At 37.7% G+C, this 13,869-nt stretch overlaps 1 protein-coding gene across 1 annotated transcript in view; it reads right to left on the reverse strand.

Moving 5' to 3' along the window:
• The window catches only part of TTN (titin), a 287,825-nt gene that overhangs the window by 167,118 nt on the left and 106,838 nt on the right, over nucleotides 1–13,869 (reverse strand). Inside the window, exons 64-83 of the mRNA XM_056536637.1 lie at nucleotides 13,466–13,747; nucleotides 10,209–10,487; nucleotides 9,844–10,125; nucleotides 9,463–9,741; nucleotides 9,072–9,359; nucleotides 8,658–8,936; nucleotides 8,278–8,556; nucleotides 7,911–8,189; nucleotides 7,524–7,811; nucleotides 7,114–7,401; nucleotides 6,413–6,694; nucleotides 5,015–5,293; nucleotides 4,633–4,914; nucleotides 4,217–4,495; nucleotides 3,845–4,132; nucleotides 3,437–3,718; nucleotides 3,060–3,338; nucleotides 2,690–2,968; nucleotides 2,283–2,570; nucleotides 1,879–2,166 (exon numbers count right to left, since the gene is read on the reverse strand). Of these exons, the coding sequence (XP_056392612.1) occupies nucleotides 1,879–2,166; nucleotides 2,283–2,570; nucleotides 2,690–2,968; nucleotides 3,060–3,338; nucleotides 3,437–3,718; nucleotides 3,845–4,132; nucleotides 4,217–4,495; nucleotides 4,633–4,914; nucleotides 5,015–5,293; nucleotides 6,413–6,694; nucleotides 7,114–7,401; nucleotides 7,524–7,811; nucleotides 7,911–8,189; nucleotides 8,278–8,556; nucleotides 8,658–8,936; nucleotides 9,072–9,359; nucleotides 9,463–9,741; nucleotides 9,844–10,125; nucleotides 10,209–10,487; nucleotides 13,466–13,747 (5,649 nt within the window). The remainder of the gene's footprint in view (nucleotides 1–1,878; nucleotides 2,167–2,282; nucleotides 2,571–2,689; nucleotides 2,969–3,059; nucleotides 3,339–3,436; nucleotides 3,719–3,844; nucleotides 4,133–4,216; nucleotides 4,496–4,632; nucleotides 4,915–5,014; nucleotides 5,294–6,412; nucleotides 6,695–7,113; nucleotides 7,402–7,523; nucleotides 7,812–7,910; nucleotides 8,190–8,277; nucleotides 8,557–8,657; nucleotides 8,937–9,071; nucleotides 9,360–9,462; nucleotides 9,742–9,843; nucleotides 10,126–10,208; nucleotides 10,488–13,465; nucleotides 13,748–13,869) is intronic.

Raw genomic sequence — 13,869 nt, forward strand, 5'->3', positions numbered from 1 at the left:
ACAATTCCAGCGTATATCAAAGACACTGGTCATCTATTGTCTATAGTGAAAGACTTCCCATGGGAAGAAGGTTGGAGACTATGTTCCATCGACGTCACTAGCCTGTATACCCGTATCCCCCACGATACGGGTGTACAGGCTGTGGTCGAGATTTTAAAAAGAACTGAGAAATCTGAACAGTATACTCAGTTTGTACAAGATGCCCTCAAGTTCACTCTGCATAACAGCACCTTTATGTATGAGGATAGGTGGTATAGACAGGACACCGGTACCCCGATGGGGACGCCGATGTCCTGTACATACGCTAATTTATATTTAGCTAATTTTGAGAATAATATAGTATATACCACCGACAACCCATTCATTAAATATATCAAAACCTATGTTCGATTCGTCGATGATATTCTGTTAGTGTGGTCAGGGACTAAAAACCAATTCTACCAGTTTGTAGATTACCTAAATGATGTCAAGGGCTACAACATGGCGTTTAAACACCAATATGGTGGAGACACGTTGGAATTCCTAGACATCAAATTGACAGTAAAAGAAGGGAAACTAATAAGTGAAGGTTTAAGAAAGGAAGTGGCAAAAAACACAATACTTCACAGCATACCAGAAGCAGGCAACAGAATTAGAAAAAAGACTAGTAGAACGCAACTATCCAGTAGATTTAATAAAGAAAGGGAGACAGAAAGCTGATTGAAAAAGTAGAGAAGAGCTGTGCAGAAAAAAGCAAAAAATGCTCACATTTCAAAATTCACCTGTAAATAAAACGATAGAGAGGGCAATAAGGAGGAATTGGTACATACTAGAGACAGATGAAGACCTTAAAGAAATGGCAGAAAACAAACCATTAATCTCTTACAGGAAAACTAGAACAATAGGTGAAGTACTGAAACAAGCACAGAATACACAAAAAGAAAAGGAAAAAAGAGAAAAGCAGACTGGTTAACTAGCCACATACCAGTAGGGAATTTTCAATGTAAAAATTTTTATTTCTGTAAATACAACCTCGGCTTGCAAACATTCAGAATAGGTCCCATCACCCATACGGTTAGCGAACTTATTACGTGTAAGTCAAAAAATGTTGTTTACGTAATATTCTGTCCATGTGGCTTCTATTATATAGGGAAAACAATCAGACAAATGTGCGCAAGAATTAAAGAGCACTTCTACTATCTTCGTACTAGAAAGGGGGCTCCCAGGTTTATTTCCCATATAATAGAAGCCCATGGAGGAAGCCACGAATCTTTAAGATTCGCAGGAATAGAAAAAGTTGCTGCACGACCAGGACTTAGATCCAATAAAAACCTCCTTAGAAGAGAGACGCAATGGATAATTGCTACTGATGCAACAGGAGTCTTAGGACTTAATGACAAAGTTGACGTCTCAGTTTGCTTCTAAGAAGGTCTTAACGGTACCAGTATTAACAGTCTGAATAACGAGCTAGATCGATGTAGGAGCAAGCTTGATAAAGCAACCTCCCCTCCTTCTTTTAACGTCACAAGGCGTGTCTATTGGTGATAGGTCCACTTACTAAGCTCACCTGTATAAGAAGATGACACGTTCCAGTGTAGAGTCAGGCCCTTGAAGCACTACTAAGTGCGAAACACTGGTGTCGCCTCTCTGTGGTACCCCCCTTTGTCACCATCCGTCATCTCCCCTAGAACTGTACTTATGGCTGTGAGTATTGTGCAATAAAATCTGCTGAATTGGAAATCCGGTGAGTGCCGACCTTTCATTCTTCTTCTTATATAATTTACAAATCTGTTTAACTTTCTGGCACCAGTTGATTTGTTTTCCACTTGTTTCCACTGGAGTTCCCCTTTAAAGTTTACTGTCAGAGCAACAAAATATAGTAAGAGCCCAAACTCATACCTTGTACTTCAAGAGAGGCCGCACAGGAGTCTTTTCCAACTTCATTAGTGGCATAACATGTGTAGATACCAGCATCAACCTTGCTGACTTTAAGGACCTTCAAGTGAGCTCTGTTTTCAGTAAAAGTAATCTTGTAGTTTCCACCAGGACGAATTTCTCTGTTGTCTTTTGCCCAGGAGACTCTGATTGGATGTGTTCCAGTGATGTGACACTCAAAATTGGCTGCTTCACCAAGTGGAACATTTGTAGATTCAGGTTTTATATCAAAGACAGGTGGGGATTTTGGTTCTGGAAATAAAATATGAAAATACAACATGATAAATGTTCCAAGAAAATTTTTCAATATGCCATTTCATACTTTTGGAAGATTAGGTAAGAAGTCTTACACTGTTGATTCAACAAACCTGTGAGAGTAAGTTTAGCACCGGAAGATGCTGACCCAATAGGATTTGAGGCAGTGCAAGAATATTGACCAAGATGGTCGACACTAGTGGTCAAAATATGAAGAGTTGCGACGTTGTCAATATATGATGTTTGCACATTATTGTCATCTCTCAAAACAACACCATCTTTATACCAAGAGACCTCAATTGGCTCAGAGCCATTGATTCTACAGTCAAAGGTAACTGGTGAACCAATAGTTTCTTGAACATCCTTAACTTTTCTGGCAAATGAAGGAGCCACTTTACGCTCTGCAAAAAATAAGGTTTAGCATTATAAGTGCTTTGAAAACCTTGAGCCTATTTTTTTTTTAAACCTTGTACAATCCACTACAAGCAAAGATAAGAAGTTGTAAGAAAGTTAATTTCACCTTGTACAGATAAAAGAGCACTGGAAGAAGCAGATCCAACAACGTTTTCCGCTTTGCAGATATATTCCCCACTATCAGCCTTCTCTACCTGATTGAAAACTAATGTCGCAACATTGTTTTTAAACTGCATTTTGTAAGCAGGGGTTGATCTCAGTTTTGTGTCTCCCTTATACCAAGAAACTTTTATTTCTTGAGTTCCTCCCACTTGGCACTGCAAAGAAGTAGACTCTCCAATGGTAACCTTCACTGGTTCCAATGGCGAAATGAAATAAGGTGATTCTAAAGAACAAACAATGGTTATATAGAAACCATTAAAATCGATTCAAGCAAGACAGAAATGTTTTAAAATGTTCATAATGTGATTACAAACCTAAAACAGATAATAAGGCACTACATGTATCCTGGCCAGCTTCATTTGCAACTTGGCATGTGTATTCACCATCATCCTCCTGCGTGGCATTATATATTTCAAGTAGGCAAGACTTTTCTGTGGTGGTTATGCCACATCTTTCAGATTGACTTATGTCTCTACCATTCTTTTTCCATGTAACCACAATGGTGGGTGACCCAACATAAGTGCATTCTAAAGTGATAGGTTTGCCTGATTCGATAGTAGAGTCATTCAGTTTCTTAACAAATGTTGCTGGTGCTATTGAAGAGCAGTAAAGAAAAAATAATAATCATCAATACCCATATAATGCTATTGAGATGCTGAAGTCTATGTGTGAAATGTTAACTACAACTAACCTTTGACAAGGAGGTATGTAGTGCATGAGTCTTTGCCAGCTTCATTGCTTATCAGACAAGTATAGTCTCCACTCCACAGTTGTGAGTCTACATTATACAACTCCAAAGCAGCAAATGAGTTTTGCAAAGAGATATTACAATTAAGTCCTGGTACCAACTCGCTGCTCCCTCTAAACCAGTGAACTTTAAATGGTGGTGTTCCTTTAATAACACTGGTAAAGGTCACACTAGAGCCAGGCATCACTTCTTGTGGTTCAGGTTTCCTCACAAAAGAAGGTGGTTCTAGAGATGTAATAATACAATTACAGAGTTTATTGTAAAAACTATAAGATGGCTATATTAAGATGAAGAAAGAAAACTGCTTCCTAAAAACAACTTTTTCAATAAGGAGTATTTGTTGTTACTGACCTTGAACAGTCAAAGATGCACTACATTCATCAGTTCCTGCCACATTAGAAGCCGCACATATGTAGTTTCCAACATCTGTAGGTGCAAGTGAGTTCACCACTAAGGCACATGTGCTATCTGAAAAGGTGATTTCATGTTTGTCACTACTAACAATCTGGTTCCCATTTAGATACCAAGATATAGAAATAGGAAGTGAGCCAGACACTTTGCATTCCAAGCGTGTTGAGGAACCAAGTACACCATAGGTATCTTTGAGTTTTCTGGTGAAAGATGGTGGAATAACACGATCTGTGGGAGGACAGTGTTAAGATGAGTAAAAGATACAGATTTTCACCAAATCTCATCTTAGTACTAATATATAATCAAACTAACCAAGAACATCAACTGAAACAGTACAGCTGCTTTCACCAACATCATTTATGACTTCGAATGTGTATGCTCCACTGTCTGCCTTATCAGCAGAGAGAATCTTGAGAGTTGATCTCTTGTTAGAGAAAGTAATTGAGTATTTGTGGTCATTGTGCAATTCCTTTGCATTTTTGTACCACTTAGTGATAAGTTCAGGTGAGCCAGCGACTGTACATTCAAGAGAACAGGTATCACCCCCTGTGACTCGCAAAGGCTCTGGCTTCTCTACAATTCTTGCAGGTTCTGAAACAAAATTACAAAAATTTGCAGGCCACATCAAGATTATTGTTCTACTTCATAAGTTCAATGTTTTTCTTCGTATAACTTAGAATTTCCTAAAGAATGTTAAGAAGTATATAATTATTTTCAATGGTACCAACCTATTAAAGAAAGAACTGCAGCACACTCTCGTGCTCCCACATCATTGGTGGCTTGACATGTGTATTTTCCTGCACTTAAAGAATCTGTGCTGGCAATTTGCAAACTTGCAACATTATTTTCATAAAATATCTTGACATTTTCACTCTCTCTAACAATGTCTCCTTTGTCCTTGAACCAGGTGATTGAAATAGGCTGAGAACCCTCAGTTACAGCCTGCAGCTCTGCTGGTTCTCCAATAAGGCAAGCAGAGTCACTGAGTTTTTTCAGAAAGCGTGGTGGTTCTATTAAAGAAAACAATCGCGCATGAATAAATAATTATATTGTTTAAGAAAACATGAATAGTATACTTTTAAAGAAGAGTAAATTGCCATGTCTACCAACCTCTGAACTTGATAGCACATACACAGTTATCACTTCCGACTTCATTGACAGCTTTACACTGATATTCCCCTATATCTGCAGTTTCCACATTAAGAACATGGATGCTAGCATGAGTGTCTTTGGAGGTGACCTTGAATTTTTTACTGCTTCGAATTTGTCGCCTATCCTTGAACCAGGCAACTTCAAATGGAGGGGTTCCCACAAGTTCACACTGAAAACTCACATCAACACCCTTTACAACCTCCACTGGGGTTGGCTTTTTAACAAAAATAGGGGGTTCTATGAATAAAAAAGAAATATTTTTTAAATACTTCAATTATTCTATTCTAAAAGGCAAACGCAGAGACAATTATTTCTATTCTAAGAGGCAGACACATTGGGGGGAGATGTATCAATCAGCCTGAAACCCTAATTGTCTGGCTTTTCCCACAGCAACCAATCACAGCTCAGCTTTCTTACTTGCTCTTGCAAAGTGAAAGTTTAGCTGAGATTGGTTGCTTTGGGAAGAAATAGACAATTAGAGGTTTCAGGCTGATTGACAGATATGGGCCATTGTGTTATGCCACATTTTAAGGTTCTAAAGAGTATGGTCTATATACAGTAGTTGACTACTTTTAGGACTTTCTAACTGAAATGTTTACATGTATACACAGTCTAATATTGAAAAATATTAATGTTAAAGGGGCTATTCAGGATTTTTGAACATTTGACCTATGTGCCGATAATGGCAAGTTATGTATGATGTCAATTTGGTTGTCTTACCAGTATGGGGTAGTTGGTGCGTTTTTTGTATGTTCATGCCATGGAGGTTCTGCTTTCGTAGTGCACAAGAAAACAGAACATCCGGAGGCATAAACATACAAACAACCCCACAATCCACTCAATACAGGTAATCCAACCAAATTGACACCATACATTACTTGCCCTCAGGGGCACATAAATGTTCAAAATATGGATAACCCCTTTAATGTTCCCTGTGATAGCTAACAGGTTGTGACCAGCCTATTTTAGTCAACCATAATATAGTAATATGTTAGGTCTATATCACTGCTGCAACTCCCAGAAAGCATGAAGTCCTACCACCACCAGGAGTTTGGTTAATGCAGTTGTAATAAAGACAACAATATGTAGGAGCATGATAGCTATTTGAAATTGGTCTTACTGAACAACATACTACAAAGTGAGTTTAGTGGATTTGCTCTTAATGTTTGTACCAATTCTATGTAAAGGAATATTAAACTAATTAAAGATTCCACAAAAAATGTATGCTGATTCATAAAAAAAAAAAAGAGGTAAAACTAATTGAATGTTATGGTATAATGTCTAGATTATGTTTTTTTAAAGCTTATAGAGGTTAATGTTTAAACACCACAAAGAAGCTGTCAATTAATATTGCACCTTTCACAGTGATTGATGTACTGCAGCTTGCACTGCCAGCGTCATTATGAGCTTCACAGGTATAATCTCCACTGTCTTCATTACTGAAATCAATAATTTCCAGTACTGCTAAATTGTCGACAAAGGACAAGTTGAGCTTTTTGCTTGGATGAAGTTCGGTGTCATTTTTGTACCAAACAACTCTTATTTCTGGAGATCCGCTAATTTTGCATTCAAACTGAGCCGACCCACCCAGTTTCACAATTCGAGAAGGTTCTAGCTTCTTTACAAACTTTGGAGGTTCTAAGAAATTAAAAGAAGAAAGTAACTATCTTTGCAAGCATATCAATTATAATGTCTATGTTGGACTAGTTTAATAAATGTGTGGCTTTTGTGTTTAAATGTGTATCTGAAATATTCTTTTGTTAAAACGGATATCTATCTACCAATCTAAATGTTGTGGTTTGCTTCTGGTCAACTAATGTTATTCTGTTGCTCTCTAGCTGCAATAGCTCTGCTATTATATCATGATTTAACAAGAGTTCTTACCGTTTGAAATGAGATCTGGAAAGTAAAACATATATACTCTTAATCTAGAAACAAATACATAAAAATCGAGCACGAAGAGAAGAATCTTTTGTCAAGTGGAGTTTTCAGCTCGAAGAGAAAGAAAGTTAAGAACAACGTGTTTCAAAAGTACATTTAGGTTAGCAACAAAATACCTTTCACACTCAGCTCAGCTGAACAAGATTCTTTCCCAACATCATTGGCTGCTAGGCAAGTGTAAAGACCGGAATCTCCTTTGCCCACTTTCAGAATTCTCAGGTGGGCTGTGTTACCAATGTAAGAGATCTTATAATTTCCACCTGTTTTGATTTCTTTGTTATCTTTGGTCCATATAACCTGAATTGGCTGTGTTCCCGAAATATGGCACTCAAAATCTGCACTGTCTCCAAGTACAGCACCTACTGGTGCTGCTTTTTTATCAAAGAATGGTGGCTTCTTGGGTTCTACAAATCAAAATGAACAGTAAAACACCAATTATATCACCTCATCTAAGAAGAATAAATACTCATTGATTGAGTTGGATAATACCGTCTGACTCATTTGAAATTATTACACACACACAAACCTGATATTGTAAGTTTGGCAGTAGTTGAAGCAGTACCGACTGAGTTTGTAGCTGTGCAAGAATACAGACCAGCATGATCCTTGTCTGCTTCAAGAACACGAAGATGAGCTACATTATTCTTAAATGATATTTGAATATTGTGATCCTCAGTTAAAGGTACACCATCTTTATACCAAGAAACCTCAATGGGCTCAGAACCATTGATACGACAATCAAATTTCACTGGTTGCCCAAGTGTTGCCTCCTGATCCTTCATTTTTCTGGCAAATGAAGGAGGAAGTTGACGGTCTGCAAAAGAATAAGTATATCAACAACATCCATTTCCCCTATTTTACTCACAAGAATCAAAGAAGTAAAGAAGAAAAAGAAAATGCTTTGATAAATCACCTTGAACTGAAAGCACTGCTTTAGAAGAAACAGATCCTACTGAATTTTCTGCTTTGCAAATATACTCTGCGCTATCATTTTTATCCAATTTGCTGAAAGCAAGTGTAGCAACGTTGTTGGAAAAGTATACTTTACATCCTGGAGTAGATCGGAGTTTTGTATCCCCTTTGTACCATGATACCACAATTTCTGGAGTTCCTCCAACTTGACATTGCAAAGATGTGGAATCACCAACAGTTGCTTCTGTGTCTTCAATGTTGGTAATAAAGTAAGGGGGTTCTATCGAAAGAATATCACAACCATTTAAACCTTACTTGTCTAACATCTAAAACATTGAATGTAAGCTGAAAATTATATACTAACACACCTAGAATGGTCACCACAGCTTGGCAGGTATCTTGCCCGGCCTCATTTTCAACACGGCAAGTGTACTCCCCATCATCCTCACTAGAGCTACTTAAGATTTCCAGGATACAAGATTTTTCTGTTGTAGTTAAATTGCATCTTTCAGACTGTGCTATTTCCGCACTATTCCTTTCCCATGTTACATATATGGGAGGTGTGCCAGTATAGGTACTCTCCAAAATAAAGGGTTTTCCAGTTTCTACACTGTAGTCTTTTATTTTCTTTACAAAGACAGCAGGTTCTAATTTAAGAAGATAAGAGATTGTTAGCTAACAATCTAAAAATACTAAAATTCAGTAAATTGCAAAGAGTCTGGGTAAACAAAGAGTTTTAATAAGTTACCTTTCACAAACAATTGAGTAGTACATGAGTCTTTTCCTGCATCATTAGACACAACACATGTGTAGTCCCCACTGTGGACTGGGTCAACCTCATACAATTCCAAGATGGCAGCTGAGTCTTTTTGTTTCATAACACATGTGATTCCAGGAATTAGCTCACTGCTTCCCTTAAACCAGTGCACCTTAAATGGGGGTGTACCCCTTATAATGCATGTAAAAGAAACATTCATGCCTGGTAGTGCGTCTACTGGTTCAGGTTTTGTGACAATGGTGGGTGGTTCTGAAGAAGAGGAATTAGTAGAAGATAAGCTATAGTTCTACTGTTTTGCATTACAGCACTTCACACTTCTAGAAAAACTCCCCATGTACTAAAGTAAAGAAAAGGTATATTTATATTATGTAAGAGATTACTTACCTTGCACAACCATAGTAGCACTACATTCATCAGACCCAGCAACATTGGCTGCTGTACAAGTATAATGACCAGCATCTGAGGACTCCAGGTTATGTATTTTTAAAATACAAAGGCTATCTGTAACCTCAAGCTCATATTTGTCCCCAGTGAAAATTTTGCTTCCATTATGAAGCCAAGTGATAGACATTGGTTGTGACCCTGTGATCTTGCATTCCATAAGAACAATAGAGCCTAATGCACCAGTTGTTTCCTTCAGCTTTTTGGTGAAAGAAGGAGGTATGACTCGATCTATTTAATGAAAGGTAAAAAAAAAAAAAGATTTTTTTTTAATAAAACCTATCCAGCTTTCGTTCATTCTCTAACATGACAAAAGAATAAAATATAAACTAACCAAGAACGTCAACTGTTGCAGTGCAGGTGCTTTTGCCAACATTATTTTTCACTTCAAAGGTATATTCTCCACTGTCATTTCTGTCTGCAGACATAATTTTAATGGAAGCTACTTTATTGGAGAGACTGAGCTTATATTTCTCATTGCTGATCAGTTCTTTTCCATCCTTGAACCAGCTAGCTGAAAGTTCTGGTGTACCTGCCACTATGCACTCAATAGTGCACATATCTCCTGCTGTAACTCTTACATGTTCTGGCTTTTCTACTATTATTGCAGGTTCTGAAATTGAAAAAAAAAAAAAAAAACACAGTTTTATAGAAAATTCTAACTAATCTATGTAGCTAAAATATTTTTTTGTGTCAATTTTCCATTGTTTGTTACCTAGAACAGACACATTCGCTATGCACTCTCTTGATCCGGCATCGTTTTTAATCTGGCATATATATTTTCCAGCGTTAGCTGATTCAGCCTTCCTAATCTGAAGAGTTGCTAGGTTTTCAAAATGAGAAACCTTAATGTTTTCACTTTCCCTAATAACTTCTTCTTTGTCCTTTAACCAAAGAACGGAGATTGGCTGTGAGCCTTCGATTAATCCTTGTAATTCAAGAGGTTCACCGATGATAACAGTAACACTTTCAACTTTCTTCACAAACCTTGGTGGCTCTGGATAAAAATAATGCACAATTTATAAAGATCGCCAGTGTATAAGTATGTAAGAGTTTATCATCTGAAGTTTTATCATTTACCTTTAAGTTTTATACTACAAATGCAAGAGTCACTTCCAACATCATTGGCGGCCTTACAGTGGTATTCTCCAATGTCTGAAGCCTCCACATCAAGAATGTGAACAGCTGCTAGGTGGTTCTTAGCAGTTACTTTATACTTTTTACTACTTCTGATTTGCCTGCGATCTTTAAACCAAGTCACTTCAAAGGGTGGGGTTCCCAAGAGTTCACATTCAAGGCTAACATCCACTCCTTTGAGGGTTTCTGCTGGACTAGCTTTCTTGCTAAACACAGGGGGCTCTATAAGATAATTGATGAAAGTTATTACATTGTATGGAGACTGTTAAGAGTAAAAATAATTTTTGCAAAGTTTATAAAGTACAGCTAAGTTATTTATTGTCTAATAAAAACTACAGCACATGCAAAAGATCTGTTATTGCATAATACATTTATGCAGCTAATTTTAAAGAGTAGCATTGCCAGTAGCAAGTAAGAAGCATTGGCATAGTCTGCAATTTTAAAGTGTGATATTATGTCCTATTTACCAATAAAATGTTTTTGTTTTTTTTATCTATATCTGTAATCTTTACACTGGTGTCACCCTTCACTGTAATCCTGACTGTAATGATAAGAAATGCATTTCTGGGAAGGGATCTGTACAGAAATGTAAGTCTCAGCTTAGTTTGAGCCTAGTGGCCAGAATTAAATCTGCACGATTTCAGCATTATTTTAAAAATATAGATAGTAAAATGGAAAATAAGAAAAAATACTAAAAATTCAATCAGAGCCCTCAGGAGATGAACTGGCAATGCTATTTTCTAGTGTCACTGCTACTTTGTTCTAGAGACTCGTGGGATTAAAGGTTTAAGATTTGTGCTTTAATTAACCCCTTAACGACGAAAGACGCATATTTACGTCCTCCAGCGGCTCCCGCGATATGCCGCGGGGTCACGCGGTGACCCCGCGTCATATCGGGTCGGTCCCGGCAGCGATCAATGGCCGGGACCCACGGCTAATACAGGACATCACCAATCGGAGTGATGCTCTGTATTAACCCTTCAGATGCGGCGATCAAAGCTGACCGCGGCATCTGAAGCGAAAGTGAAAGTATCCCGGCTGCTCAGTTGGGCTGTTCGGGACCACCGCGGTGCAATCGCAGCATCCCGAACAGCTTACAGGACCCCGGGAGGTCCCTTACCTGCCTCCTCCGTGTCCGATTGGCGAATGACTGCTCCGTGCATGAGATCCAGGCAGGAGCAGTCACGCGCCGATAACACTGATCCCAGGCGTGTTAATACAAGCCAGTGATCTGTGTAAAAGATCAGTGTGTGCAGTGTTATAGGTCCCTATGGGAGCTATAACACTGCAAAAAAAAGTGTAAAAAAAAGTGTTAATAAAGATCAGTTAACCCCTTCCCTAATAAAAGTTTGAATCACCCACTTTTACCATTCAAAAAATAAAACAGTGTAAATAAAAATAAACATATGTGGTATCGCCACGTGCGTAAATATCCGTACTATAAAAAGATATCATTAATTAAACCGCACAGTCAATGGCGTACACGTAAAAAAATTCCAAAGTCCAAAAAGCTTATTTTTGTTAACTTTTTATACCATTAAAAAATGAATAAAAAGTGAACAAAAAGTTTGATCAAAACAAAAATGGTACCGACAAAAACTTCAGATCACGGCGCAAAAAATTAGCCCTCATACTGCCCTGTATGTGGAAAAAAAAAAGTTATAGGGGTCAGAAGAGGACATTTTTAACCGTATACATTTTCGTGCATGTAGTTATGTTTTTTCCAGAAGTACGACAAAATTAAACCTACATAAATAGGGTATCATTTTAACCGTATGGACCTACAGAATAATGATAAGGTGTCATTTTTACCGAAATATTCACTGCATAGAAAGGGAAGCCCCCAAAATTTACAAAATTGCATTTTTTCTTCGATTTTGTCGCACAATGATTTTTTTTTTCAGTTTTGCCGTGGATTTTTGGGTAAAATGACTAATGTCACTGCAAAATAAAATTGGTGATGCAAAAAATAAGCCATAATATGGATTTTTAGGTGGAAAATTTAAAGGGTTATGATTTTTAAAAGGTAAGGAGGAAAAAATGAAAATGCAAAAACTGAAAAACCCTGCGTCCTTAAGGGGTTAACAAAAAGTTACAAAAACAGTGCAGGGCCGAGCGGTCCTACTGCCAAAGGATTTTGGTGGTGGCTGCCAGATGGAATCTTTGCTTGCAGAATTTAGCAAGCGGAGATTCTGTAATGTGAACATGCCCTTTGTGTCATGAACTATATGTATTTTAAACTGATTAAAATAGAACATCCCTTATTACTTACTAAAGTCAAAGGGGGGACATAACAGACTAAGTTGTACTTAGACTAGGCAGTCTAAGATTGCACCAGATGTTAAACAGTGAATCAGGCTGTTTTAAAATCTGGTGCATCTTACACTATTCACTGTATACCACCTCTGAGGTGGTATAAATAAGGACAATTTTTTTTTTTTGGTGTATACTATGAAATTTTTTTGCACAATTTAAGCCCCTCCCCTTGCCGGACCTTTTTAAGATGCCATACCACATTTTTAAAAAGCGGCGCACATGATGCCAATAGTGCAATATTCTTTGGAATATGGGTGCTGCACCACTTTTATAAGCCATTTACACCCAATAAAAAGCAAATTTAGTTTTGAATATACCCTCCAAGGAGTTTTTACCTGTGACTACCTACTAGCATTGAAGATTTGTACTTCATAGGATATGTCGACTGTAGATTACAAGGGTTGAAGCTTAGGCATTATGTAAATGTCCATAAATGCTGCATAAAGCAATCCTCTAGTTAATATTAAATGGGTTGTCCAGCAAAAATTACCCAGGCTGTGCCATAACGTGAAAAAAAGGCCTCTACTAAGCTCCCTTGCTCCCCTGTAGCCTTGGGTATCATGGCACCCAATATCCGGTGAACTTTATTTCCCAGAGTTGCAGATGGCGCGTCGCATTGCTGCTCAGCCAATCACTGACTGAAGCGGCACACAGCTGAAGCCAGTGATTGGCTGAGCTGCAATATGATGTATTTTCTGCAGCACCACAAAGCCAAGTTCACCAGAGACCAGGAGCCATAATTGTAAACACTATGGGGAGAGAGGGTAATTAGAGGATTTTTTACATTATTACACAGCCTGGTCACAAAATTGGAACAAAACAAATGCTGGATCATCTCTTTAACAAGTTTTTTAAGGTACCATGCATTTAAAAGTACTTCTAACCTTTGACTACAATCTTGATACTGGAACTAGCACTGCCAGCATCATTATTTGCTTCACAGGTATAGTCTCCGCTATCTTCGATGCCGAGGTTGTTAATTTCAAGAACTGGTATACCATCAATGAAAGACATACTGTACTTCTCATTTGCCTTAATTTCACTGTCATTTTTATACCAAGTTATTTTGATTTCTTGGGATCCACTGATCTTGCACTCACAGCGGACAGATTCACCCACTTTGATCACTTTGCTTGATTCTAACTTCTTGATAAATTTTGGTGGTTCTATAGTTCCAAAGGGAAAAAGATGGGTAAGTTGATAATAAAACAACTGTTATGACAGAATTCTCATCTTGAGAATGAGATTAAAAGATGTGTGTTGATGCCGAAGCTTATATAGATAAGAA

This window comes from Hyla sarda, chromosome 8 (genome assembly GCF_029499605.1).
Source record: "Hyla sarda isolate aHylSar1 chromosome 8, aHylSar1.hap1, whole genome shotgun sequence".
NCBI classification, from domain to species: Eukaryota; Metazoa; Chordata; class Amphibia; order Anura; family Hylidae; genus Hyla; species Hyla sarda.